This window comes from Eptesicus fuscus, chromosome 19, assembly GCF_027574615.1.
Source record: "Eptesicus fuscus isolate TK198812 chromosome 19, DD_ASM_mEF_20220401, whole genome shotgun sequence".
Classification (NCBI taxonomy): domain Eukaryota; kingdom Metazoa; phylum Chordata; class Mammalia; order Chiroptera; family Vespertilionidae; genus Eptesicus; species Eptesicus fuscus.
In genome coordinates this window covers 45,896,026-45,920,249 of record NC_072491.1, presented here as the reverse complement: position 1 = coordinate 45,920,249, position 24,224 = coordinate 45,896,026, and the positions used below count along the sequence as shown (strand labels likewise).

At 44.0% G+C, this 24,224-nt stretch overlaps 2 protein-coding genes across 6 annotated transcripts in view; one reads left to right on the top strand and one right to left on the bottom strand.

Moving 5' to 3' along the window:
* Positions 1 to 1,736, bottom strand: part of NSMCE2 (NSE2 (MMS21) homolog, SMC5-SMC6 complex SUMO ligase) — a 224,753-nt gene extending 223,017 nt beyond the window's left edge. The window contains exon 1 of one of the 2 annotated variants that reach the window (XM_054708432.1): positions 1,629 to 1,736. The gene's annotated coding sequence lies outside the window, so the exon portion shown is untranslated. The remainder of the gene's footprint in view (positions 1 to 1,628) is intronic. The other variant, XM_008143271.3, reaches the window with a different exon arrangement.
* Positions 1,737 to 1,744: 8 nt separating this feature from the next.
* Positions 1,745 to 24,224, top strand: part of WASHC5 (WASH complex subunit 5) — a 49,949-nt gene continuing 27,469 nt past the window's right edge. Inside the window, exons 1-14 of one of the 4 annotated variants that reach the window (XM_054708429.1) lie at positions 1,745 to 1,924; positions 2,770 to 2,928; positions 4,020 to 4,153; positions 4,506 to 4,814; positions 5,527 to 5,672; positions 6,357 to 6,441; positions 7,045 to 7,145; positions 9,177 to 9,369; positions 10,873 to 11,025; positions 13,056 to 13,169; positions 15,142 to 15,313; positions 18,289 to 18,416; positions 20,728 to 20,857; positions 23,903 to 24,015. In XM_054708429.1, coding sequence (XP_054564404.1) covers positions 4,629 to 4,814; positions 5,527 to 5,672; positions 6,357 to 6,441; positions 7,045 to 7,145; positions 9,177 to 9,369; positions 10,873 to 11,025; positions 13,056 to 13,169; positions 15,142 to 15,313; positions 18,289 to 18,416; positions 20,728 to 20,857; positions 23,903 to 24,015 — 1,521 coding nt within the window. In that variant the 5' untranslated portion in view covers positions 1,745 to 1,924; positions 2,770 to 2,928; positions 4,020 to 4,153; positions 4,506 to 4,628. Of the gene's footprint in view, positions 1,925 to 2,769; positions 2,929 to 4,019; positions 4,154 to 4,505; positions 4,815 to 5,526; positions 5,673 to 6,356; positions 6,442 to 7,044; positions 7,146 to 9,176; positions 9,370 to 10,872; positions 11,026 to 13,055; positions 13,170 to 15,141; positions 15,314 to 18,288; positions 18,417 to 20,727; positions 20,858 to 23,902; positions 24,016 to 24,224 lie in introns of those variants that run through there. The other 3 variants (XM_054708431.1, XM_008143273.3, XM_054708430.1) reach the window with 3 other exon arrangements.

Genomic DNA, 24,224 nt, shown 5'->3' with positions numbered 1-24,224 from the left:
TCACAGCACAGGCCCCAAAAGAAAGGATTGTTGGCCCCGGTGTCAACAGTGCACTGGTTGAGAAACCCTGCTTTAAATCAACCTCCTCTTGGCGCCTTCCCCAGGTAACAGCCATCCTTTTGGTCCCTGTTCCTATGGTCTCCGAGAAAGTTTAAGTAAGGTTACACATTTCCTGAGTTTTTCCCCAGCATGTTATTTGGCCTCCCCTAACAGGCCTTGTCTTACTCAGGCTATTCCACCTGCTATAACAAAATACCAGACGGGGTAGCTTATAAACAACAGACATTTTATTTCTCACAGTTCTGGAGACCTGGAAGTCCAATATCAGGGTGACAGCAAGTTCTGGTGACAGCCCTCTCCCTGGTTCATAGCCCATGCCTTCTACCTCTTTGTCACCATAGAAGGGACAAGGGAACTCTCCGGAGCCTCTTTTATAAAGTCATTAAGTCCACCCATGTGCCCCGACCTCTAGTCCTAAGCACCCCCCACAGGCCCCATCTAATAAAATAACACTGGCATTAGGATTTCAACATATGAATGGGGGAGGGGGACACAAACATTCAGACCCTAGCAGGTCTATAAGATTCTCTGTAGACAGGACCAATTATTAGCTAATGTAAAAACACTGCTTGCCCTGGACGGGTGGCTCAGTTGCTTGGATCGGAGTCCCCAAAAGGTTGTGGTTCAATTCCTGTTCAGGGCACATACCTAGGTTTTGGGTTCAATCCCCATCCGGGTGTGTAGGGGAGGCAACCGATCAATGTCTGTCTGTCTGTCTGTCTCTCTCTCTCTCTCTCTCTCTCCCCTCCCTCCCTCCCTTTTTCTCTTAAAAAACACACAAAAATAAATAAAAACATATCCTCCGGTGAGGATTAAAAAAAACACATAAAAACTTTCTACTGTTCCCTCCTGTACAGCTCAGTGGTAGGCACAGAAAAACAACTTACAATGTGCTGCCTCCTTTAAATCCATGGCCTGTACAAGTTTAAGCAGAGCTATATGTCAGGATGCAAGGATACGTGTTTCTTTTTAAAGCCTTCCCTTTTCCATGCAAGCCTGTTCCCTCTATCATGTTCTCTCTCTCTCTCTCTCTGTCTCTCTCTCTCTCTCTCTCTCTCTCTCTCTCTCTCTCTCTCTCTCTTTCTCTCTCTCTCAAACTCATCACAACTACTTGCTCCCACGCCCGCCACTCCTCCGCCCTGGGAGCAGCACCTGACAGCTCCCACAGACAGCGACCAGGGAGCCTGGAGAAGTCCCAGCAGCAGCCCCGCGGCTCGGCCCCTGCGGAGCGCCAGGCACCGGCGCTTCATCCCATCCTCTAGGGTCCTCGCACACTGGCCGGACCGAAAAGGAACCTGAAGCGCCGCGACTGTCAGAACGACCTGCCCACCGCCCTGGTTTAAAGACCCTTCACACCAGAGACATTGGGGTCAAGAACGCGTGACCTTCCCCCCACCCTTCGGGCTGAAGGGCGGAGGGGTGGGGTCTCGGAGGAGGAGGTAAACTGCCGCAGCCTCGGCGCGAGGCGGGAAAGGAGGGGGACCCCAGCCCGGGAGGCCCGCGGAGGCCCCGAGAGGGAGGTGACACCTCCCGCCCCTCCCCCTCGGCACCCCGCGCGTCTGTCTTACCTGCCGTCCCACCCAGCTCCGTCTGGCTGCACCCCGACTTCCTACAACAGGACCCCCAAATCCTTCCTTAACCGAGCGCGGGCTCAAACGTCATCAGCCGTTGCCCGCCTGCGGTCACGTGACGCACCGCCCCTTGGGTCACGTGACCGCCGGGGGAGCCAGGGGCGGAAGCCGGGGTCCCGCGGGTTCCTGGTCCGGGGCTGAGGGTAGGAAGCACCCCAGCGGAGAGGCGGGGTGGGGACCCCGGTGCCGAACCCGGTGCCGAACCCTTGCGCGATCGGCGGCCCGGATGGCAGGTGAGTGGCGGGGTGCACGCGCCCCTCCTTTGCGTCCCCCTTCCCCTCCTGGCCGCGCTGGCCGAGGGACTTGGGGTGGGGTCTGGGTGGGGGTGCCTGGCGCGGAGGACTGTGGGACTCCTGGGCTGGGGCCGCTGCAATCCAGGCTCCTCTTCTCCACCTGATGGAAGTGGTTTCCCTCGCCGCCGGCGCTGTGGGGAGGGGCGTGCGGCTGCTTGGCCCGCGTCTGACCCTTCCAAGTTTCGGGGAGCAAGGCCGGGTGCCTGTCACTATTTATCCATTTAATCTGGAGAAAACTGAGTGCATAGTGAGCGATTTTACCGCCCGACGGGCCCAGGAGTGAATTCTAGGTCTGCCATGGGCCGTGAGACCCGGCAAGTCATTGTTCCTCTCTGCACCTGAATTCCCTCACCTGTGACATGCTGGTGCCGAGGCCCTGTGCATTTCGAAAAAGTGTTCAGAGGATCCCCAAAGCCAAACAAACCAAAAACGTTCAGAGCCCACGGTAGATCCGGGGTACCTGATTGCGAGTGCAGGAGCTCCCTCCCTGACAAGTGATGGGGATGAGGGAGGTGGGAGGGAGATGGAGGTTTTACCGCCTGTACCCACAATGAGGAACACCTTCCCGTTTTCCTTCTCCTGCCTTTTCCAGGACTCATGAATCAGACTAGAGCGATCAGACTCACTTCAGAATTATTCTGGAGATTCCCGTCACTTTTATCTTGAGCCACAACCATCATATTTTTTCCTGATAATGGATTGGTAGAGACCAGGATTTACCTCTCTATGGAACTGAAGTGTTGTGGCAGGATAAAAATAGACCTGTCTTTTCTTGTCCTCAACAGCGGCTTGTCCCAAGACAATTCAGTGACCTTCCGAGTTCAGTTCTGTACTCATTGGCTAATTGATCGGATGATGTCATGCTTCATTCTTGAAAGCAGGTTGTCTTTTTGCCTAGGATCACTTTCCAAACTAAAAACCAGTTTCATACCAAATTCTTCAAGGTAAAATAACTACCACTTTTCTGGGTGCTTTGTAAAGACCATTAGAAAATTGAGTGGGATCTCTAGTTTCATTCCATGCCAAATGGCAGTACAATCTGCATTGGAATCTTCTTCATCCCTAGCACCAGTAGAACCAAATGGAAGATTTACTATAGCTTCTGCTACAATGTTTATTTGCAGGTCATCCTAGAGTGATTTTTTTAAGCTCAGCTAAGTCTTAACACCTATGAAGCTACCTGTCTCTGAGATTGCTGCAGCATTGGTACCCATCTTTAATGATGATCTTAAATTCTGTTCTGTAGGGCCAGTTTTTCAGCCAATAATGGGGTATTTGCCGAACACTCTAGCCTTACCACAATCTGCAGGTGGCTTTTCTCTGAGACTTGTCACCTCATGGTCTCTAGGTGGCTACTGTGGCTTCAGGCATCAAATGTTCCTTGGGCCATATTTAAAGGCAGGAAGGAAGGGGATAGCCAGGGTGTAGAGAGGGAAATTTCTCTCCACATGCCTCTCCTTGTAGCAGGAGGAATAAATATTTCAGAGAAGTCCCACCATAGACTTCCTCTTATATCTCATTGGTCAAAACTGAGTCACGTGTCTAAACCTAGCTTCAGGGAGGTGGAAAGTAGTGCAAATGTTGAGAAAGACTTGGGCATTCATGACGTTGAAAAGTAAATCAGGCTTCCATGAAGTTGACAAATGATGACCTAGCCAAATCAATACAGAGAGCAGAGAAATGCAACAAAGATGACACAAATTAGCACTTCAAAAGATAGTGATTTGAGAAAGAATTGGGAGAGACTTTGAGAAAATGAATGATGCCTTGAAACTGTTTTGCAAAGATTACCTTCTTAAAGATCATGATATGAAAGTCAACTATAAAGTATAGGATGCTGTGTTATCAAAATCAGAGTTTGGTAAAATAAACTTTTGACTCCTCTGTTTGTCCATTAAATTAGTACATCGTTGTTGCAATTTTATCCTAAATTTTGTTAAGCAGAAACTTATTTTCATCGGGTTTAGCTACAATGTTTTAAGATATAACTAATCAAACTTTCCTACTGCTTAGTATGAAATGCTTATCTTTACAGTCACTGCGCAGCCTTTCTCGGGCATGTATTATCCTTGATAACAAGGACTTCCTGCACATAACATGAGAAAAGCGTTTCTAAAGGTGTTCCTTCAACTAATTCTAGTGGATTTTAGGACATACCTTTTCCCGAAGGTAAAACAAGTGACACTTCCTGGGAGGAAAATGTAATAATCGGTGCCCAATTGAGGGCACATTGGAACCACACGTGCTCAGTGGTTCCTTCTCCCAAGCTCAGTGGTAGCCGCATTGGGTCTTTCCTCAGGGGGAGAAGTGAATTAAGGGTTGAAAAAGAGGCCAAGAGTGTTAATTTATCAAAGCCCTTCCACATGGAAAACGTGAAGAAATGCGCCCTTCTCCCACCCCCCACCCCATCAGAATTCATTTTTCTTGTTTGTTTGTTTTTTAGGAAATTAGGGAGAAATATATTATCTATGTGTTTCACATGCTGCCTTAAATGGAGATTTACTTTGTTTTTTGGATACAGTTTCTTAAATGGAGCAAACATCTGTCAGCTGACCCGGTTTCCACTAATGATTCGCAGACCCCAGCTCTGAAGCCGGTTAACCGTCCCCACCGGCCACGCACGGGGTAGCTGCTGGTCCTCAGGATGTTGGACTTCCTAGCTGAGAACAACCTCTGCGGCCAGGCCATCCTAAGGATCGTTTCCTGTGGCAATGCCATCATTGCTGAACTTTTGAGGCTCTCTGAGTTTATTCCTGCTGTATTCAGGTTAAAAGACCGAGCTGATCAACAGAAATATGGAGATATCATATTTGATTTCAGCTACTTTAAGGTAATCTTCCCCAACAGCATTTTTACCATTGTCTTTTCTACGAAAGCATGCTTTCTGTGGGGCCCATGGGATGCTGAGAAGTTAAATCATGGAGAAAGTTAAATAGGAGAGATTTTTATTTTTATGTTTTTGTTAATCCTCACCAAGGATATTTTTCCATTTGTTTTTAGAGAGTTGAAAGGATGGGGAGAGAAAGAGAAACATGGAAGTGAGAGAGACACATTGATTGGTTGCCTCCCGCACATGCCCTGAACAGGGCCAGGGATTGAGCCTGCAACCTAGGTATATGCCCTTAACTGGAATCAATCCCAGGACCCTTCAGACCGAAGGCTGATGCTCTATACACTGAGCAAAACCAGTTAGGGCAAATAGGCGAAATTTTTAAACCAAATTTAATATCAGCCAACTAACTTGAAAAATAATGTAAAGGTATTATGTGGAGCCCTAATATGATAGAACCACATTTTATAAAGATAACTTTGGTATAACATATTTCATATTAAAGCATGCTAATTGTGGTTGCAATTCAAATTCGTTTCTTTCAAAGGGATTTTATATCTAGGCTTCTGTTATCTTTATTACTTTTTGTTGCTCTGCTTTCAACTTTTGACATCCCTTTTAAGGCATAGGAACACGTTTTTAAGACTACTTGGAAATCGTTACCCACAGTATGTTTTTATTGACATCTCCATAAATGTGTTTTTCTTCCTAGGGTCCAGAATTATGGGAAAGCAAGCTGGAAGCTAAGCCAGAGCTACAGGATTTAGATGAAGAATTTCGTGAAAACAACATAGAAATTGTGACCAGATTTTATTTAGCATTTCAAAGTGTGCATAAATATATTGTAGACTTAAACAGGTATTGATTAATTTAGTAATAGCTTATTCTGATAATAAATCGTGGAGGGGGAAAGGGACATAGGATTAGAACATGTCAATCTTTCTGAGTTATTCCACAGTGTACTAGATTATACCATGCATAATTGTCTTGTCCTTCCTGTGGCACTAGTCATCTTAAGTATCTTAGAGTTTTATTATGATTTCTGCTCTTGTAAAGTGTTACAATAATGTTGGTCTATACTAACTCATAATGTCTTTCAATCCTGTGGTTTATGATCATATTTTAGTATATTATATATGAGAAGTGGAAAAAAAGGAACATATTTTCATGGCGTTGGTAACCATACTTTCCTTCGTATCCCTAACCACACAATATTCTCTTCCTTCCAGCCCTTAAGAATTCATTACTCACTAGCTTTAAAACTAATTAAAAGCTATTTAAACTAGTCCATGTTTGTATGCCGTTACTTCCTAAGATATTTGTAATTCATAAATTGGGACTAGGGAATATTCCTTTTACTTGGAGTAGCCATAACGATCAACCTGTGGCTTCCATCGCCATGAGTTTCAGCTCAAAAATTATTTGAAGGCCAGAATGCCTGGTGTCTTGCTTTACCTTTAGAAATCTTTACTTTCCTTCATCTAAGATATTGTTCAAGTTTTCATTATCAATGAATAACGTGCTCTGGGGTTTCATTTCTAGATACCTGGAAGATCTCAATGAAGGTGTTTACATTCAGCAAACCATAGAAACTGTGCTGCTCAATGAAGATGGGAAACAGCTTTTAGTAAGTGCTAGTGACCATTTAAATAGAAGTTCAAGAATGTCAAGCTTAGCATCACCTTTTTCCTGTAAGTCACAAGTACATACAGAGTACCCTTCTCTAAAGTAAAGCAAAATTCTCTGATAATTATCTTCTAACTAACAGATCTGTGTCCGAATGTAGAATGCTGTAGACTTGGAACAGAATTACAAGTGAATAAAGATTGTGTAGAGTTTCTGAGCTTCCTCAGTGTCACAGTCCTCTCTTCTTTATCTTTTGCATCCCAGACATCTAGCCTGGTACCTAGTATATAGTGATCACTTAAGAAATGTCTGTTAAGTAAGTGAATGACTTAGAGGTGTTCATAATATTGATATCCCAAGCAAAATATCAAAACCGGGCCAGCTGAAAGATAAGCACTCTGAGTTGAAATTTATTTTGCATAAATTTTCCTAAGCTCATTCTGTACAGAAGGTGAGAAAGCCCTTCGGGGGGGACCTGCATTCTCCTTGTAATATGAAGCTTTTAGGAGGAAGGGAGCAAAGTGGTCTTTTTAACCATCATCAGCATGCCTCCGTGAGAATGTGTCCTCCTGTGAGTTTGGCCATTGTCTCTTTCTCTTCCTAGTGTGAAGCGCTGTACCTGTACGGAGTCATGCTGCTGGTCATTGACCAAAAGATTGAAGGGGAAGTCAGAGAGAGAATGCTGGTTTCTTACTATCGATACAGGTATCCCTGGGCTGGGGCGGCATGGGCCAGAAGCATGCTATGGGTACAGTGCAGTGTGGGTTTCTATACTGCTTTTATTGCAAACAGCAGCAATGGGACCTAGAATGCAAAAAGAGAAGATTCTTAATTTCTTCTGAAGATACAATAGAAATTGCAGCAGTTACTATATATATTATATCATCGTGACAGATTAGATATCATAATCTCCAGATTATATACATGTTATAGATTATTAGAGATATAGGGATTGTCATGTCCATGATGGTACCTCAGTTTTTGGGTGTGTGGTATGTGTTTTTAAGGGAATCTGAATTTTCTTTACCTTCAAGATAAATTTGCAAATGTGGAAGTCTAATGAATGTTCTTTTTGGGTTTGTTTGTTTTTGTTTTTAAGTTTCAAATGTTATTCCTTGGCAGATGTAAGGCAATGGATGAATTTTCTGTTGTCAGTTTCAGGTTGATGGCTTTGAAAAGTTATCACTCAGGGATCAGGTTGAAAGGGAATTCTCACCCATATATATGCACGAGACAAACACAAAACAAGCAACAGCACCCGTCATGATCATGTGTTAGGTATGTCTACAAAGAGCTGTGACTTCAAGATGGAGTATCACTTCAACCAACTCTAATTCTAGTACCTAGAACACAGGTTTCAATTTGTTGACTTAATGAGTCAAAATCTGGATACAGGGTTAATGTCAGAAATAGTCAAAATTCAGGGAAGAAACAGTCCATAAGCAGGAGTCAGTTAGGAACTTGAGCTAAAGATGTGTGGACTAGAATTAACATTTTCAAACTTACAAATTAGGACAACCTAAATAGGGCAAGGAGGGAGGTCCTCAACAGAGGGATTGTTTGGGGACACCTGGGACTGCTGCCTGCTCAGCAGTAAATTACTCTTAGCTACTCAGCTGGCCTGCTTCCTTCCAGCTTTCTCAGTGGGAGGAGACTCTCCACCCACATGCATAATTCATTCTCATCTGCGTGACCAAAAGCTGTCTTAACATCCGTGGTTTTAAAAATGAACTTCGAATGGCCTTGCCTATATTTCTGAAAGTACCTGGAAAAACAAAAAAGGTAAATGACATAAAGAAGAGAAAAGTTTGCTTCTCAAGCCCAGCTTTGACCATCTGGCTTTGTCCCTTTTGGTACAACAGCTAATTCATTAGAATGTGGGGATCCATTATTGAAGTGACATGGAAAAATTGCAAGTCAGAGTTGTGACAGAGGAGATTCCTACATTCAGTAGGAGGCCATCGTCAAGTCTAAGATTCTTTGAGTCTCTTTGAGGGAATCCTACTCCAAACCACCCCGAAAATCACAGATGTTTTGATTAAATCTATGTAGAAAGTGCCCCTTAACAAGAAAAACCAATTAATGTATATTCCACTTTAAATTGTCTTGATTGTTTAAACTTATTTTTTAATTTATGAAACATTGGTGCAGGTTCACATTCTTTATGTACAATTCTGAAATCCAAAGAGCTATGGAAAATACACACACATACACATACACACACACAGAGAGAATAACTTCTTTGGCAGCAAAACCTGATCCAACCTGAAACCATATGGAGTCAAAACCTGACCAGAGCAAATATGAGGCTATAGATAGTCTTGATTTATCTCTCTTGTGTGATATTCCTAAAATTTTCTATGTAAATATTAATGTGTGGTGATCGTGGAATGCAAGCTGACACCCTACTGGAATGTTATATTGTATATGGTCTGTGTACATACTACTTTCTTACATTTGGAAAATGCTATATTCTGAAACAAATTCAGACCCTGGAAAAGGGCCAGTGGACCTTGACCTAGAACTGTACTTACATCCAAGAACCCATCTTATATGTTTGCTGTATTTTAACAGGCTTTTTGAAAATATGATTTTGAATCTTAAGGATATAAATTGACCCACGGTGATATCTAAAACTAGATAAAATCAAGAAATTCTTCTGCTTTGTTGGACTTCTCAGTTTCTGATGTGTGTGGTTTGTTTGGCCCTTTATTTCCCATTGTGCACGTGATTCAGTGCCGCTCGATCTTCTGCTGATTCAAACATGGACGATATTTGTAAGCTGCTCCGAAGTACAGGTTATTCCAGCCAACCAGGAGCCAAAAGACCACCCAACTATCCTGAGAGCTATTTCCAGAGAGTGCCTATCAATGAATCCTTCATCAGTATGGTCATTGGTCGACTAAGATCTGACGATATTTACAACCAGGTGGGAATTGAGTCCATTAAGATCTTAGTCATTTAAAAGCCTCGTTTCACTTTCTTCCTCAATTCCTCCTGCCCTTCCTGCTTTCTCGAACGAGTGAAAGCAGCTAAAAATGATTTAAGACCTTTGAGCTATGCTGTGGGATGGGAGAGAAAAGAGGGATATTGATTTAGGCAGAATTAGGGATTTCTGGGAAGAGATGGGATTTGAGCTCTATTTGAAAGAAGTAGTTATTGAGTGGATGATATGTGCCTGTGCACGTGCTGGGGATACATCGCTGATGGAGGGAGGCCATGGCCCCTGTGTACAGTGAGCTCGTAGCTGAGGAAAGAAGACAGACAACTAAAGAAATTACAGGAAAGCAAGATGCGTCTGATCTTGGAGAAGCACATGTGTCAGGAAACAGGTGTCAAAGGGGATGTGAGAGCAGTCCAGGCAGAGGAGGCAGCCTGAGCAGGGCTGGAAACCCTGCCTGCCCTAGCCAGTGTAGCTAAGTGGTTAGAGCAACAGCCAGTGCACCAGTGTTGTCTGTCTGCCCCACTCTGCCCTGCCCTCCCCTGTCCCTGGCTGATACGAGTGCACTTGACCCAAGATGGATCAGATTCCATCTCCAGGTAATTTGGAATTGGGCCTGAAAAACAGTTTCTGGGCACGGGTTTACTCCCAACATGCAAAACTTGGACTTTGGAGCAGCCTCATTCTGCCATGTTATGGAAAACCTGGAGAGAGAGAAGCATTGGGCAAACACTTCAAACGGAGAACCAGTGAGGGCTTTGTATTCACAGCTCTAGGCCCTTCCAGAGAGCTGGCCAGGTTCCATGAGGCATCACTCTGCTGTCCTTGTAACCATTCCTCCCTTCCTGCTCAGTCCTTGCGGTGATACGTACTGTGAGCAACCCAAGGTTCCTCAGGCAGGAGGTGATGGACGGGACTCACCAGCATTGGGAAGCTGGCAGGAGAACCCCCGCAGAGCAGGTTAGAGGAGTGGTGCCTGGGAAGCCAGCGGAGAGAATGTCATTCCTGAGAGGACTTAGGTGAGAGTGCTAGAAGAGGCATTGAATTGGGTGGTTGTGAGCTTATGAGTGACCCTGGGAAACCCCCTGGAGGGGACGGTGGAAGACAGATTTCAGTGAGTTGACGAGCAAACAGGAAGTGAGAAAATAGCAATAGTGAATGTGGATTCTGTCAGTTCTAAGAGATTGTGGTGGGAAAGACACAAAATGGACAACTAGTGGGAGACCTGGGGTTACAACTCTCTTTTTGTAAGGAAAAGGCTTAGAATTGCAGCCAGGTTGAGGGCTGGAAGGAAGAGCATCAGATCGCGTGGTCGGGATAAGAAGGAAGGCCCTGGCTGGCAGTGCCAGGAGAATTGCTTCCAGAGTCCGGATGCTCTAAAGAGATGGCTTTTAGAGGCCAGTCTACCCTAGAATGCAGTCATATATTTGGCGCATGTAAGTTCAGTTGTTACCAACGGCTGCCTCTTCTGGGTCTTTTCTCTGTTTGCAGGTCTCGGCGTACCCTTTGCCGGAGCACCGCAGCACGGCTCTGGCAAATCAGGCCGCCATGCTGTATGTCATTCTCTACTTTGACCCTTCCATTCTTCATACCCATCAAGCAAAAATGCGAGAGATCGTGGATAAATACTTTCCAGATAATTGGGCAAGTATTACTGTTAGGTTTTTTTGCTCTATAAGAAGCTTGTTAAAGGACTGGTTTTTCGATTCTTTTGGCCTATTACCCAGAGGTCATAATGTTGTAAATAGTGAGACATAAAAATCACTTAAGTAAATTTACTTTAAGTGTGTTGAGAATTTTATAAATCACTAGCGTTCCCGTTGCAGGAAAAATCCTGCAATAGGGTTTCCTGCTGCACTCTACCCTGCCCTGCCTGCTCTCCTCCCTTGTCCCCCGCCCCGCGTTCTCCGCCAGCCCCCCTGCTTTTCTCCCTTCTCCGCCAGCCTGCCTGCTTTTCCCTTCTCCCCCGGCCCCACCTCTGCTCCTCCCTTCTCCCCCGCCTCACCTTCTCCGCCAGCCCGCTCTCCTTCCTTCTCCCCCGGCCCCGCCTGCTCAACTTCCTTCTCCCCCGGCCCCGCCTCCACTCCTCCCTTCTCCTCCCCCTGGCTTGCTTGCTTCTCTGCAGCTTTGCTCCCTTCTGCAGCTCTTGGCTTCTTTCTACGCTGTCTTGATATGCAAATTAGCCGCCATCTTTGTTGGGGTAATTTGCATATTCATCCTGATTGGTTGGTGGGCGTGGCTTGGGTGTAGCAAAGGTGCGGTCAGTTTGCATATTTGTCTATTATTAGATAGGAGGATAACATGAAGGAATAGATCAGCCAGTAAAATTTCCTGAACCTATTCCTTTTTTTCTCAAATGGGCACTCTCAGGGTAAAGCCATGTATTTTAACGTGTCTTGCTTTTTAGCTACAGAGATTGCAGCTAAGTTACACAAGCCTTTATTCTTATTTTATGAATCTAAGCTAGCGGAATTGATCTAATTTGTCATTTTATGAATAGAATTTCACTTTTATAATAGGTTTTTTCTATACGCTCACACTGATTGGGCTATGAAGGTTTAGCTTACTGCAGGGATTTGCTTATTACTTTTTAATGTTACAATAGTAATTCTTAAGAGAATAAAACTGACTTAACATAATATATGTGAAATGTTTTCTTTGCTCATAGAGGTTTTCACAAAGAACAGTGAGTTGGATCATGTTCTCAGGCAGCAGATTTCTTCCCATCTGTTGAGTCTCAAACTATCTGTGATGAGGCCCCGAATGAGGACCTTTTCTGGTGGGAAGAACAGACTGCAATTAGGAGATGGTGCCCCTGCCCACGAATGTCGTTCTCACCCGCTAGGGTTGAGCCACCGAGAAGAACACACTGATAGTCTGGCTCCCTTTGCCTGAGCTTCATAAAGAAGTGCTGGCCGTAATGCTATCTTCAGAAACACTCTTAGTATAAAGGAAAGTCAGATCCACCTGGCGCACTGAAAATACAGGAATAAAAAAAGATATGCCAGGCAAATGCCAACCAATAAAAAGCTAGTGAGAAAATATTTATATGACATCAAGAGAATTTTAAAGAAAAACACTCATAGGGATAAAGAGGCATTGTATGTAATATTTTCAAAAATAAATGTAAAACAATGCCATTCTCACAGTTTTTTGGAGGGAAAACTTTAATTTGATTATTTTAATACAAAAAGTATGTTAGCATGTAATGGGTTTGTTGTTATTTTAAATGAAATTTCTCAGTGTGGATGTATAATATGATAAAAATCAATAGATATAACCCACATTTTTCAAAAACATTCTTTGGGGTCCTCGGTGACTTTTAAGAGTGTAAAGACTGAGATGAAAATGTTTGAGAACATTGTCTAGTCAGTCTCTCTTCTCTTTCCCCTTTCATTTTCCTTCACCAAGGAATCGAGCACACAGCCCTTTGAAAGGAAAATCTCCTTTTACTTATTGTTCACGAACAGCAACATTGTCACTTTTGTTCCAGAGTGCTCCTAAGTAAGAACACTTCCCTGTATATCTGGAACATCTTGCTTTCTCATTGACTTTCATTGGAATGGAATTTAAAATGGGAGTGGGCAATGTCTCCTCTAACTGTATTTTCCCAGCCCCTCGCCTTGATGTGGGTGGGTATTTAGCAAATGCTGAGTGAATGTCTCCTCTTTCAGGTAATTAGCATTTACATGGGGATCACAGTTAATCTAGCAGATGCTTGGGAACCTTACAAAGCTGCAAAAACTGCTTTAAACAATACCCTGGACCTGGCAAATGTCAGAGAACAGGTAAGTTCTGGCTAATCGGGGAGGATTCTCAAACAACCTCCAGCCTGCATTAATAGGGCAGGAAATGAGCCACCTAGATTTCTCAAGGCATTTGGAAGAAGTCCACAAAAACATGAATGCAATGATTAATGAAAGCTGATTTTTGCAGAATAAGATAGATTAATTGTAGATTTTTTTAACTTGTATCTTACACATAAATGGGAGACTTGGGTCCTAAGGAGGATTCAGCAACCTAAGATGAACCAGCGTGATATGTGGTTCCCATTGACTTTGTTTATTCTTGCGTAAAGATTGTGTCCTTACGTTCTGGTTACTTTTACTAGTCACCAGAATTTTAATATTGTTGTCAACAAGATGGGTGTTGAAGACAGTAACTGAATGTACACATATGCCCTGTCACTGTACTTTAAATTCACTATTTCTGATGTGCAAGATAAGCAACAAGACTAAAGGCATTCCTCTCCTTAAAATTTAAATGGCTACATTGTGTCTCTTTAAATAAAGAGCACAAGGTAGCCCTGGCTGATGTGGCTCAGTTCATTGGAGCGTTATTCCGTAAACCAAAAGGTTGCAGGTTCGATCCCTGGTCAGGGGTACTTACGGGAGGCAACAGAGGAATAAAAATAAAGTCATTTATTGGGGAACATACTTGGTATTTCTGAACATCTTTCTCAGCCTACCTATCTGAGTTTTTGAGTTGCCAGTGTGGATAGAATAATATTGATTCAAAGACCTCGCATGTTTTATTCTGATACATTGCAATCCATAAATAATGCACAAAATAATTTCAATTCTGGAATGTCTCCTAGAAATATATTAGAGAAAGTGGTGCTTTCATACTTACCAGCATCAGAGCATTAATTTTTCATTTCTGAAATCTCTTTCCAAAATTGCATTCTCTTTTGTAACATTGTAAGAAATTCTTCAGAGTCTCCTGATGAAGCATCTAGTGATAGTTTTAAGCTAATCTGACTAGGTTAACGATGTTTAACATTAAGTCTTGCCAAGGGCAAATCAAATTTACCAAAGGTCTGCAAATGCAGTTTTGATGCACTGGGGTATGTTTTTTGTTAAGCTTTCATCTGTCTGTAGATGTCTCATCTTCTGAGTATTTCTACTCTGCTCTGACTCCTTTATTGATAATATGGGAAGAACAGATAATTTAGCTTCTGCCTTTATGTTTCTTTTCCACCCAAGAATAGAAGGAACCACCTGGTCCAGCTCTCCAGTTTACATTTGGAGAAACCAATACGCAGAGATTAAACCCAAAATCACACCAATATTTAACCTTTTGCACTCGGATGTCGAGTGTGACTCGACACGGTTAGCATCAGTAGCAGCTCTTTTATACTCTTTGAATGTATCAATAATTTGAAATATAAAAAAATCCAAATAAATAAGTTTGTATGAAAAGAAACTCCAGTTTTTTATTCTACTGCCACGCTTTGTAAAATCTGGGGTATTTAAAAAATTAAATCCCGAGTAGAATAAGGGAATCGAGAAAAAAGCAAGCAAGTGCAAAGGGTTAATCACAGCTGGACTAGATTTTAGTCTCTTAATCCTAAGTCCAATACTCTTTTTAAAATATATATATATATCTTTATTGATCTTAGAGAGGAAGGAAGAGGGAGAGAGAAAGGAAGTCAATGATGAGAGAGAATCATTGATCAGCTGCCTCCTGCATGCCCCACACTGGGGATCGAGGCTGCAACCCAGGCATGTGCCCTGACCAGGAATCGAACCAAGATCTCCTAGTTCATAGGCCGGCACTCAACCACTGAGCCACACTGGCCGGGCAGGCCGGGCAGTCTAATACTCTTTTTAAAAATGTCCAGTAAACTCCCTTTGAGCCTTACCCACTACAGTCCATATGTTAGGCATCTCATATAGAAATGTCATTATCCATCCAGGGATTCATTTCAATGTGATTCTCTCCCTTTTTAAATGTAACTCACGTTTTTTATTTGCAAAGGCAAGCAGATATGCTACTGTCAGTGAAAGAGTGCACGCTCAAGTGCAGCAGTTCCTGAAAGAAGGTTATTTAAGGGAGGAGATGGTTCTGGACAACATCCCAAGGCTTCTGAACTGCCTGCGAGACTGCAACGTGGCCATCCGATGGCTCATGCTCCATACAGCGGACTCAGGTAAGGCACGGAAGGTGTTTTTTGTTAAGCTTTCACCTGCATCGCTCCACGAGAAGGCGTTCAGAGCTAAGATCTGCTTCGTGATGCAGAGTGGTTTAGCTCTTGGATGAGAATCAAGTTGCTTTCTGAGTTAGTCATTCTGTGCCTACTCGGACAAGTCCGTGCCCACCTGAACAACCCCTTTGTCAGGTACTGCTAGGTGCTTGGAATCTGAAGAAATGTACCTCCCATGTTCAAGGATCTTGTCACTGGTCAGACTGGGAAGATCAATGTATACATATGAAAAGTGTATCTGTAGATCTGTGGTGGGCAGAATAATGTCTCCCTACTCCCTCCCAAAGATGTTCTGGCCTAATCCTCGGAACCTGTGGGTGTCTTATATTATGTGGCAAAAGGGGTGTAGGGGGGCTAAGGTTACAGATGGAATTATGCTTCTAATCACTTAATCTTAAAGTGAGGAGGTTAGCCCAGTAGGTCCAGTGCAGTCACAGAGGTCCTTAGTCAGGAAAAGGGAAGTGGAGAGTCAGGACTAGAAAGATGGCATCATGAAAAAGTGGGTTTTCCCAAGAGCCTCCAGAAGGAGCGCAGCCCACTCACAGCTTGCTTTTAGCCCAGTGAGACCCATTTCGGATTTCTCACCTCTGGAACTATCCTATATAATAAAAGCCTAATATGCAAATCTACCAAACTGCAGAACGACCAGTCGCTATGATGCGCACTGACCACCAGGGGGCAGACGCTCAACACAGGAGCTGCCCACAGGCCCCAGGCCAGCCAAGGCAACTGCCAGCGGGGGGCCCCCCAGTCGCCCCGTTGGTCACCCCACAGCCCTGATCACCGGCCAGGCCTAGGGACCCTACCCGAGCACAAATTTCATGCACTGGGCTTCTAGTAAGGGAATAAATTTGTGTCTTTTTAAGCCACTAAGTTTGTGGTACTTTGTTATAGCAGCAATAGGAAAGTAACGCAAGGGCTGGGCCAGTGACTAAGAGCCAGATGGATGGTGGGATTTGAGTCCAGAGCAAAAGAGAAACATCGCTTGGGATGGAGAGGTGGAGGTGGTCAGGGAAGGCTCCACTCAGGAGTGAGGAGTTGACTGGCCTTTGATAAGTTTCAAAGTGAAAAAAAAAAACAAACAAAAACAGAAGAAATTCTAGACTGAAGAAATGATAGAAGAAAAAGTATGGTTTGGGAAGAGTAGAAAAGCCTGGGCCCACTGAGTTGAGAAACTGTCTAGACAAGAGCACTTAATTAAGGTAGATTGGGTCTTAACCTTTTCTGGGTCAAGGTCCTCTCTGAAACCCTATTGGCCATCAAGGTCAGAGCTTCACAGCTTGTGTGAAGCCCTGGTTCAATGATAGAATGTCCCTCTAGCTGCCATCTGTTTCCACTTCCTGTGAGTGGTCAGTAGTTGGACTTCCTCATCCTTCGTATCTTTGAAAATGTGTGACATTTCTCCTCAGCCTCTGTCTTCCCACTAGAAGTCTCCAGCTTCTTGTTTTAAAAATATATATTTTTATTGATTTTTTTACAGAGAGGAATAGAGAGCTAGAAACATCGATGAGAGAGAAACATCCATCAGCTGCCTCCTGCACACTCCTTACTGAGTATGTGCCCGCAACCAAGATACATGCCCTTGACCAGAATCGAACCTGGGACCCTTGAGTCCGCAGGCCGACACTCTATCCACTGAGCCAAACCGGTTAGGGCAAGTCTCCAGCTTAAGCCTTTCTCACTAGAGCTACTTTCCAGCTGTTTTTGCTTTTCCCATTATTTTGCTTCTTGGCCCAGATCTCTCTTCAGTTTATAGCTTACTCACAGCATGAATATGATAGCTAAAGTTTTTAATTATGTAATAGATCTGTTTGGTTTTTTGGTTTTTCTTTGGTTAATCCTCACCAAGGATATTTTTTCCATTGAATTTTAGAGAGAGTGGAAGGGAGGGGAAGAGATAGAGAGAAACATTGATGTGAGAGAGACACATCGATTGGTTGCCTCCTGCACAGGCATGGCTGGGGCAGGAATAGAGCCTGCAGTCAAGATACGTGCCCTTGACCAGAATTGGACCCGCAACCCTTCAGTCTTCGGGCCAACGCTCTAACCACTGAGAAAACGGCCAGGGCAGATCTGTTTTTTAATTAGTTGGGTTTGTCTTACATAAACTCTAGTTCTAATTTGAGGATTTTACTACATCAACTCAGCTTATAATCTTCTTTACCAAAAGTCTTACCTTCTCAAGCCTATAAGCAACTCAAGCCTCACTTTATCCTCTCCAGCTGTGGTTTTGTAGTGACTCAGCCTCATCTCCGTGTTCCTGACACTGTGCCTACACTCTGGGAGCCAGCGCTTCCCTGGGTTTGCATCCTGCCGGGGACCACCTCAGCCGGCCAGGGTCCTCTGCTTTTATCTTCAGCCACATCTGTTTTCCATTTCTGTGCCTGGAAACTGTCTGACCTGATTGCACAAGGTCATAATTTACCAGAAACAGATGAGCCGCCTATCTGGTTCTGAGTCATATGTGGGAAGAGTAACTGCTTATTTCGCTTTTATGGTGTTTCAGTCATATGTGCAGAGGGGAAGCGTGGTCTTCATCTGCCTCCTATTAACCGGCTGGAGGCATTCACCCAGGCCCAGGACTGCCTGCAGCTGCTGAAGAAACAGTGTCAGAGGCCCTGCCTGTCCCTATTGGACACTCGATAATAAATCAACCCCCACGTGCTTACAAAATCCGGAAATATATTCTGTAGCTTGTTCTTTTCATTCACCAATATATCACGGATGACATTCCATTTAACAGTTCGATTATACGTTCTCCCATAGCATACATGTACTTATAATTAATTTTATCATGTTGTTGATATACGTTTTGCTGATTACCTTTTAAAGACTTAAAATGAAGGAACGTATTTAAGAATTCATATTCCATAGATAGTCTCTACACCTTTAATAAATGGAAACTCTTTTTTCTATTCTAGCCTGTGACCCAAACAACAAACGCCTTCGTCAGATCAAGGACCAGATCCTAACAGACTCGAGGTACAATCCCAAGATCCTCTTCCAGTTTCTGTTGGATACTGCACAATTTGAGTTCATACTCAAAGAGGTAAAAATATTGAATGGATAATCACCAAAGTCTTAGTTTTTATTTTGAAAGATTGGGATTTAGCAGCAGTATCTGTGATTCAAGCTACAGAATCTCGCTATCTGAGATAATTCTTATGGAAAAGGACAGAATTAATCACTGAACAAGCATTTAGTGCCAGCTGTTATTGGAGCCACCGTGATGGGGGAAAGTGCACAGGATTGTGGAGGTTACAGTCTAGTGAGGGGTATGGACGTGACCCAGAGACTCCCCCAATGAAGATGCAAATACAAACTGAGATGCATGCTCTGAAGGCAAGGAACACAGTCCTCTGGGAACCTCAAGTAAAGGCTCCTGTCGTCGCTCTGACGACTTCCCTGAGAAGAGAAGCTACTGACGAGGCCTGAAGAAGGGACCTGTCAGACTTAGCTAAGACAGTGATAGGGAATGTGGAGAACATTCCAAAGAGAAGACAGACTATGTCCCAGTCCTCTGGGTGAGGAACAGCCTGGCCAGCTCAAAACCGAAAAGACCAGTTGGCTGAGGGGAGAGAATGCAAGTGAAAGGAGGTACAGAATGAGCTTGAACAGTGGGCAGGAGCCAGCCTGTGCTGGGCCCTGCAGGATTTGTCTTCATGTAAAAGCCATGACAGCCTGTTGCAAAGGGCTAAGTGGGTGGATGATTTGCATTTGAACAAGGTCCTCTCTGAAGGAGTTTGAGTTCACTGAAATTCTGGGCTTCGTCTTACCCCTAAAGAAGCTTCTCTGGGCATGACAAAAGTGGCAGCTTGCCGTAGCCGATTTGCCTCAATGGATAGAGCATCAGCCCCTGGAATGAAGGGCCCCGGGTTCATTTCCAGTCAAGGGCACGTACGTCAGTTGCAGGCTCCATCCCCGTCCCTGGGTCCCTGGTCGGGACATGTGTGGGAGGCAACCAATCGTGTCTCTCTCACATCGATGTTTTTCTCGTCTTTCTCTGTTTCTCCCTCTCCCTTCCATTCTCAAAAAAAAAAAAAAAAAATCAATGGAAAAATATCCTCAGGTGAGGATTAACAACAACAACCAATTGCAGATACCTGGGAATGGCCAGGTTCTGGAAACAGTAACCTTGGGGGTTTGGAGCAGGTGAGCCCAGGACCTAGCCCTGGTGAGGAATATGCTGGATGTTTCTTTAGCCCCTAGGTCTGAGGACACTGTGTTCTCCTATGAAGGAGCTCAGAAAAAGTAGATGTTGATGATTAAACCTAATGTTAATGCGTGTGCTGTGTGATTTCAGTGACTAGTCTCCGTATAACTTTGTAAGATCAGAGAAATGCCACAAAAGTACAGGGGTTTATTTCCCTGGGCTCTTACTAGGAAAATACGCATGAATACTGGTTTTCCTCTTAAGAAAGTCTTTATTTTTTCACAGTGAATATTGAAAAGACGAGCAATGGAGTGGGGAGACTCCATCTGCAGATGGAAGCTCGGTGGAATTTTGTGGGGCCAGTGGCAGAGGAATCTTAGTGATAGGGCAGGATGAGTGATCAATGAAATAAGTAATAGGATGAGGAACAGTGAGAATTATTTATAGAGTTCCCCCTATCTTTTTGAGTGCCTAGATTCCATCAATACCATTTGGCCAGCAATGGCAGCAACACTATCAACCTGAGGCCTTCATTACAGACCAAGTGGCTTTGAGCCCTTCCAACACTCATTCACAGGTTGAACCCACAGGCTCATAAATTATAGAATGGGATTTGGGATAGGGGATGGGGCTTAAATTAGGAGATGCACCTTCATGTAAAGATCGGAAGCAGCACAGTTTCAATTAGTGGGTTTATAGGAGAATCAGAAAGTGATGCTCAAAAAATCGTTGGGGTAGGAGGTAGGAGAGATAGGTGAACACATAAGGAACCAAACTGAACCATAAGAAAGTCATATTATCATTGTTTTGCTCTATTTGTATTGGGCATCATAGAAATTGTTGCCTCAAAAGGACCACAGAGCGGTAGTCGCCAAATTTCATTTCATGTTACAATGCTGATTCCTGGGTGTATCCAAGACCTCTGAACCAGAATCTTCAGGGGTGGACGGAGTTCAGGAATGTGGAACCATGAAAGCCCTCCAGGGGGTGCTCATGTGCAGTTGATCTGAGAAACGCTGCGTTAGGGAGGGGCCAGCTTTGCCCCTCCGTTTGTATAAGAAGTCAGGCTTGAGAGATGTCAGCAGGGTAATGTGAATATTAGACATTATATTTTTCTAATATACTGGGTGTCATCTAAGCTTTCTTAGCAAATGGCCTAATCTGGATTTTCTCTTAAGAAAATGTATCTCTCCTGGCCCTTCAACAGATGTTCAAGCAAATGCTTTCCGAAAAGCAAGCCAAGTGGGAGCATTACAAGAAGGAGGGCTCAGAGCGGATGACGGAGCTTGCTGACGTCTTCTCAGGAGTGAAACCCCTAACCAGAGTGGAAAAGAATGGTAATTGCTGAAGAAGAAATGGGCAGACACAAAAGTCCTTAGTTGTCATCCATTGTGGGCTAGGACATTACTAATGAAGATCCCTGGGCAATCTCCATATCCTGTATGATTTCTTATCTTTGAAGAGTGGGATTAAACTAAATCAAGAGTTCTTACTCTCTGGTTCATAGTCTTTATAGAATCTCTAGAGGCCTGGTGCACAAATTTGTGCACAGGTGGGGTCCCTTGGGGTAGCCTGCAGGGATCGGGCCCCAACTCACATCCCCAGCCTTGCAGCCCCACAGCCCCACCTGGCACCCTCCTGCGGCCTGGCACTGCCCCCTCACCTGCTCCACCATCCTGCCTGTGGGCAATCGATTGGGGCTGGGCCTCACTGCCCACCTCCCTCAGTGCCTGGGAGCCAGGCGGCGGCCCCACCCCCCACCACTGTCACTGGTCACCATCTGCAGGGCAATTGGCGGGGCAACCGGGTTCCCACTTGCACTCGCCTTGGCCTGGCACTGCCCACTCACCTGCTCCACCATCCCACCGTAGTCCTGCTCTCATCAGGGCCCATCGGGGCCCGCAGCACCTCCACTGCCGCTCACTGCCAGTGCCAACGCCTGCCATGTTCTGCACCGCCCCCTGGTGGTCAGCACGTGTCATAGCTAGCAGTTGAACTCCCAGTTGAACAATTTGTATATTAGGCTTTTATTATATAGGACAGTGGTCGGCAAACTCATAGTCAGCAGAGCCAAATATCAACAGTACAATCATTGAAATTTCTTTTGAGAGCCAAATTTTTTAAACTTAAACTATATAGGTAGGTACATTGTTATTAACTTAATTAGGGTATGTGGTATTTTGTGGAAGAGCCACACTCAAGGGGCCAAAGAGCCACATGTGGCTCGCGAACCGCAGTTTGCCGACCATTGATATAGGATGGTCCATCCCTTGACCCCCATTGTAGTATGGAATACTAGTGTGTCAGTATATGTGTGTTTGGGAAGGGAGGGGAAAAGAACCTATAACTGTTATGATCTTCTCAGAAGGATACTTGGCCCAAAACATTAATAACTACTAACATAGTTGATAAGGAAGATTCTCACCTTCTGATCTTGTTTGGTTCTTTTTCACTGTTGCGCCTGCCATCTAGTGGCAGAAGAAGGAGCCTGCAGACTGTTTTGTAACTAAACATAACTTAAGTATAACTTTGATTTTAATCCTGCTTCATTTAAGAAATTTTATCTATAGGAAAATTGTGGTATTCAATTTTATATAACTAGGAACCTTTCAAATTGTCCCTGAAAGGCCACTCTAAATTTTAAGATGACAAATTACACTTTTTTTTTTTTAATGTTTAACTATCAAATCCATTTCGATAGTTATACAGTAAAATTGCTTAATAGTATAGCTTTTTATTTTAAAAAAACTTTACTATTTTTAATCAATATGAGCTTGTGATTACTATATTTGGCTTTTGTTGATTTATTTGATGCCAAGTGGTTGTCTAAAATACTAGTACATTTCCAAATGACGTCATTATTCCTATTGGAAAAAGTCGGCCAGTTTTTAATGATGTGATTTAAATTGACAACAAGTTTTGCAGGTCACCATCTTGTGACTGAGAAACAAAGAGCCACCTGTCACAGTCTAACCAGATTAGTTACCTGGAATGGCACACTCCTCCCTGTTCCAGTCTCTTTCAAGTCCTCATAAATACCAGCATTGTTTCAGAGGCCATGCAGAACAATGCCTTGTGCTTTTTCTGGCTACATAGCCTATTTCAGCTGAGCACGTGCTTTCACAAATATTTCTCATTTGACCCTTGCAATCCTGTGAGATTAAACATCTTTATCCTTACTTTATATGTAAGGAAACCAAAGCTTAAAAATGTGGTCACTTCCTAAGGTAAGAAAGGTCTAGAGTCGAGATCCAACTCATTGCCTCAGACTCTAACTCTTGTCCTCTTTCTGCTACTCCATAGCTGTCCTTCAGTCCCACAAAGAATCTTTAGATGTATAGCTAGTGTCCCTCGTGTCAATTATAGTAACTTAGATTATAAGTCCTTAAGTGTTTTTATTAAAGTGAAATCATCCCTCTGATAAAGATAACTTCAGGCAATCACCTTGGTGAGGGGAAAAGAGCAAAGCCTTTGAATCGGGCCCAACAGTTGTGAAAATCCGGGCTCTGCCATTTAGTACCTGAAGCCCTGCATACGACTCTTAGTATTTCTGGGCCTCAGCTTCCTCACCTGAGAAATGGGTCCTAATTCCCATCTCCGTAGAGAGTTGTGAAGATTAAATAAGACCAGGTACTCGGAGCATGTTACTGCCCTCCCCTTCCTCTGCCCTGTGAAATGCCGGCTGGTTTGTGAATGCAAATAGTGCCCCCTTCTGACATGTCGGTCTTCTTTCTCCCCAAGCTGAGCCATTGCCATGTTTGTCCCGAAGCCTCTGTTCCTGTTTGTCCCTTCATCTAGGGGTGAACCATCCTCTTCCTCTCTCTGCCTGTACCCTTCCTCACTTCTCCAGAAAATGCCCCGTAACCCTCGGTCCCATCCTTGAGTTCCCTCCCGACTCCTCCCCACCGCCCCTGCCACCTTCTGCACGTGTCCGTTTACAACCGTATTTGGGCCTAAACCTTTTCTGCCAGGTGTTATAGATGAAGCTACCCAGGTGCTGAGTTTCACCTTTTCTTCTAGTCTAGGTCAGTGGTCGGCAAGCTCATTAGTCAACAGAGCCAAATATCAACAGTACAACGATTGAAATTTCTTTTGAGAGCCAAATTTTTTAAACTTAAACTTCTTCTAATGCCACTTCTTCAAAATAGACTCGCCCGGGCCGTGGTATTTTGTGGAAGAGCCACACTCAAGGGGCCAAAGAGCCACATGTGGCTCGAGAGCCCCAGTTTGCCGACCACGGGTCTAGGTCATATGCCCCGGGCATTTTTGTAGTTTGGATAATTCCTGAGAGCAGTGGTAGGCACATAGTAAGAACTAGATTTGTCAAGAATAATTTAATTAAATTCAAAGCCAGTAGTCTTTCCTTCTTTCTGTTTTAATAGAAAATCTTCAAGCTTGGTTCAGAGAGATCTCCAAACAAATTCTGTCTTTAAATTATGATGATTCTACTGCTGCAGGCAGAAAAACTGTGCAACTGATACAAGCTTTGGAGGAGGTAAGGAAAGTCTTATTTTTTTAATGCTCTTATTTCTATGAAATTAGCAACTTTTTAAGAATATATTTTTATTGATTTCAGAGAGGAGGGTAGAGGGAGAGAGATAGAAACATCAATGATGAGAGAATCATTGATTGGCTGCTTCCTACATGCCCCACACTGGGATCAAGCCTGCAATCCAGGCATATGCCCTGACCGGGAATCAAACC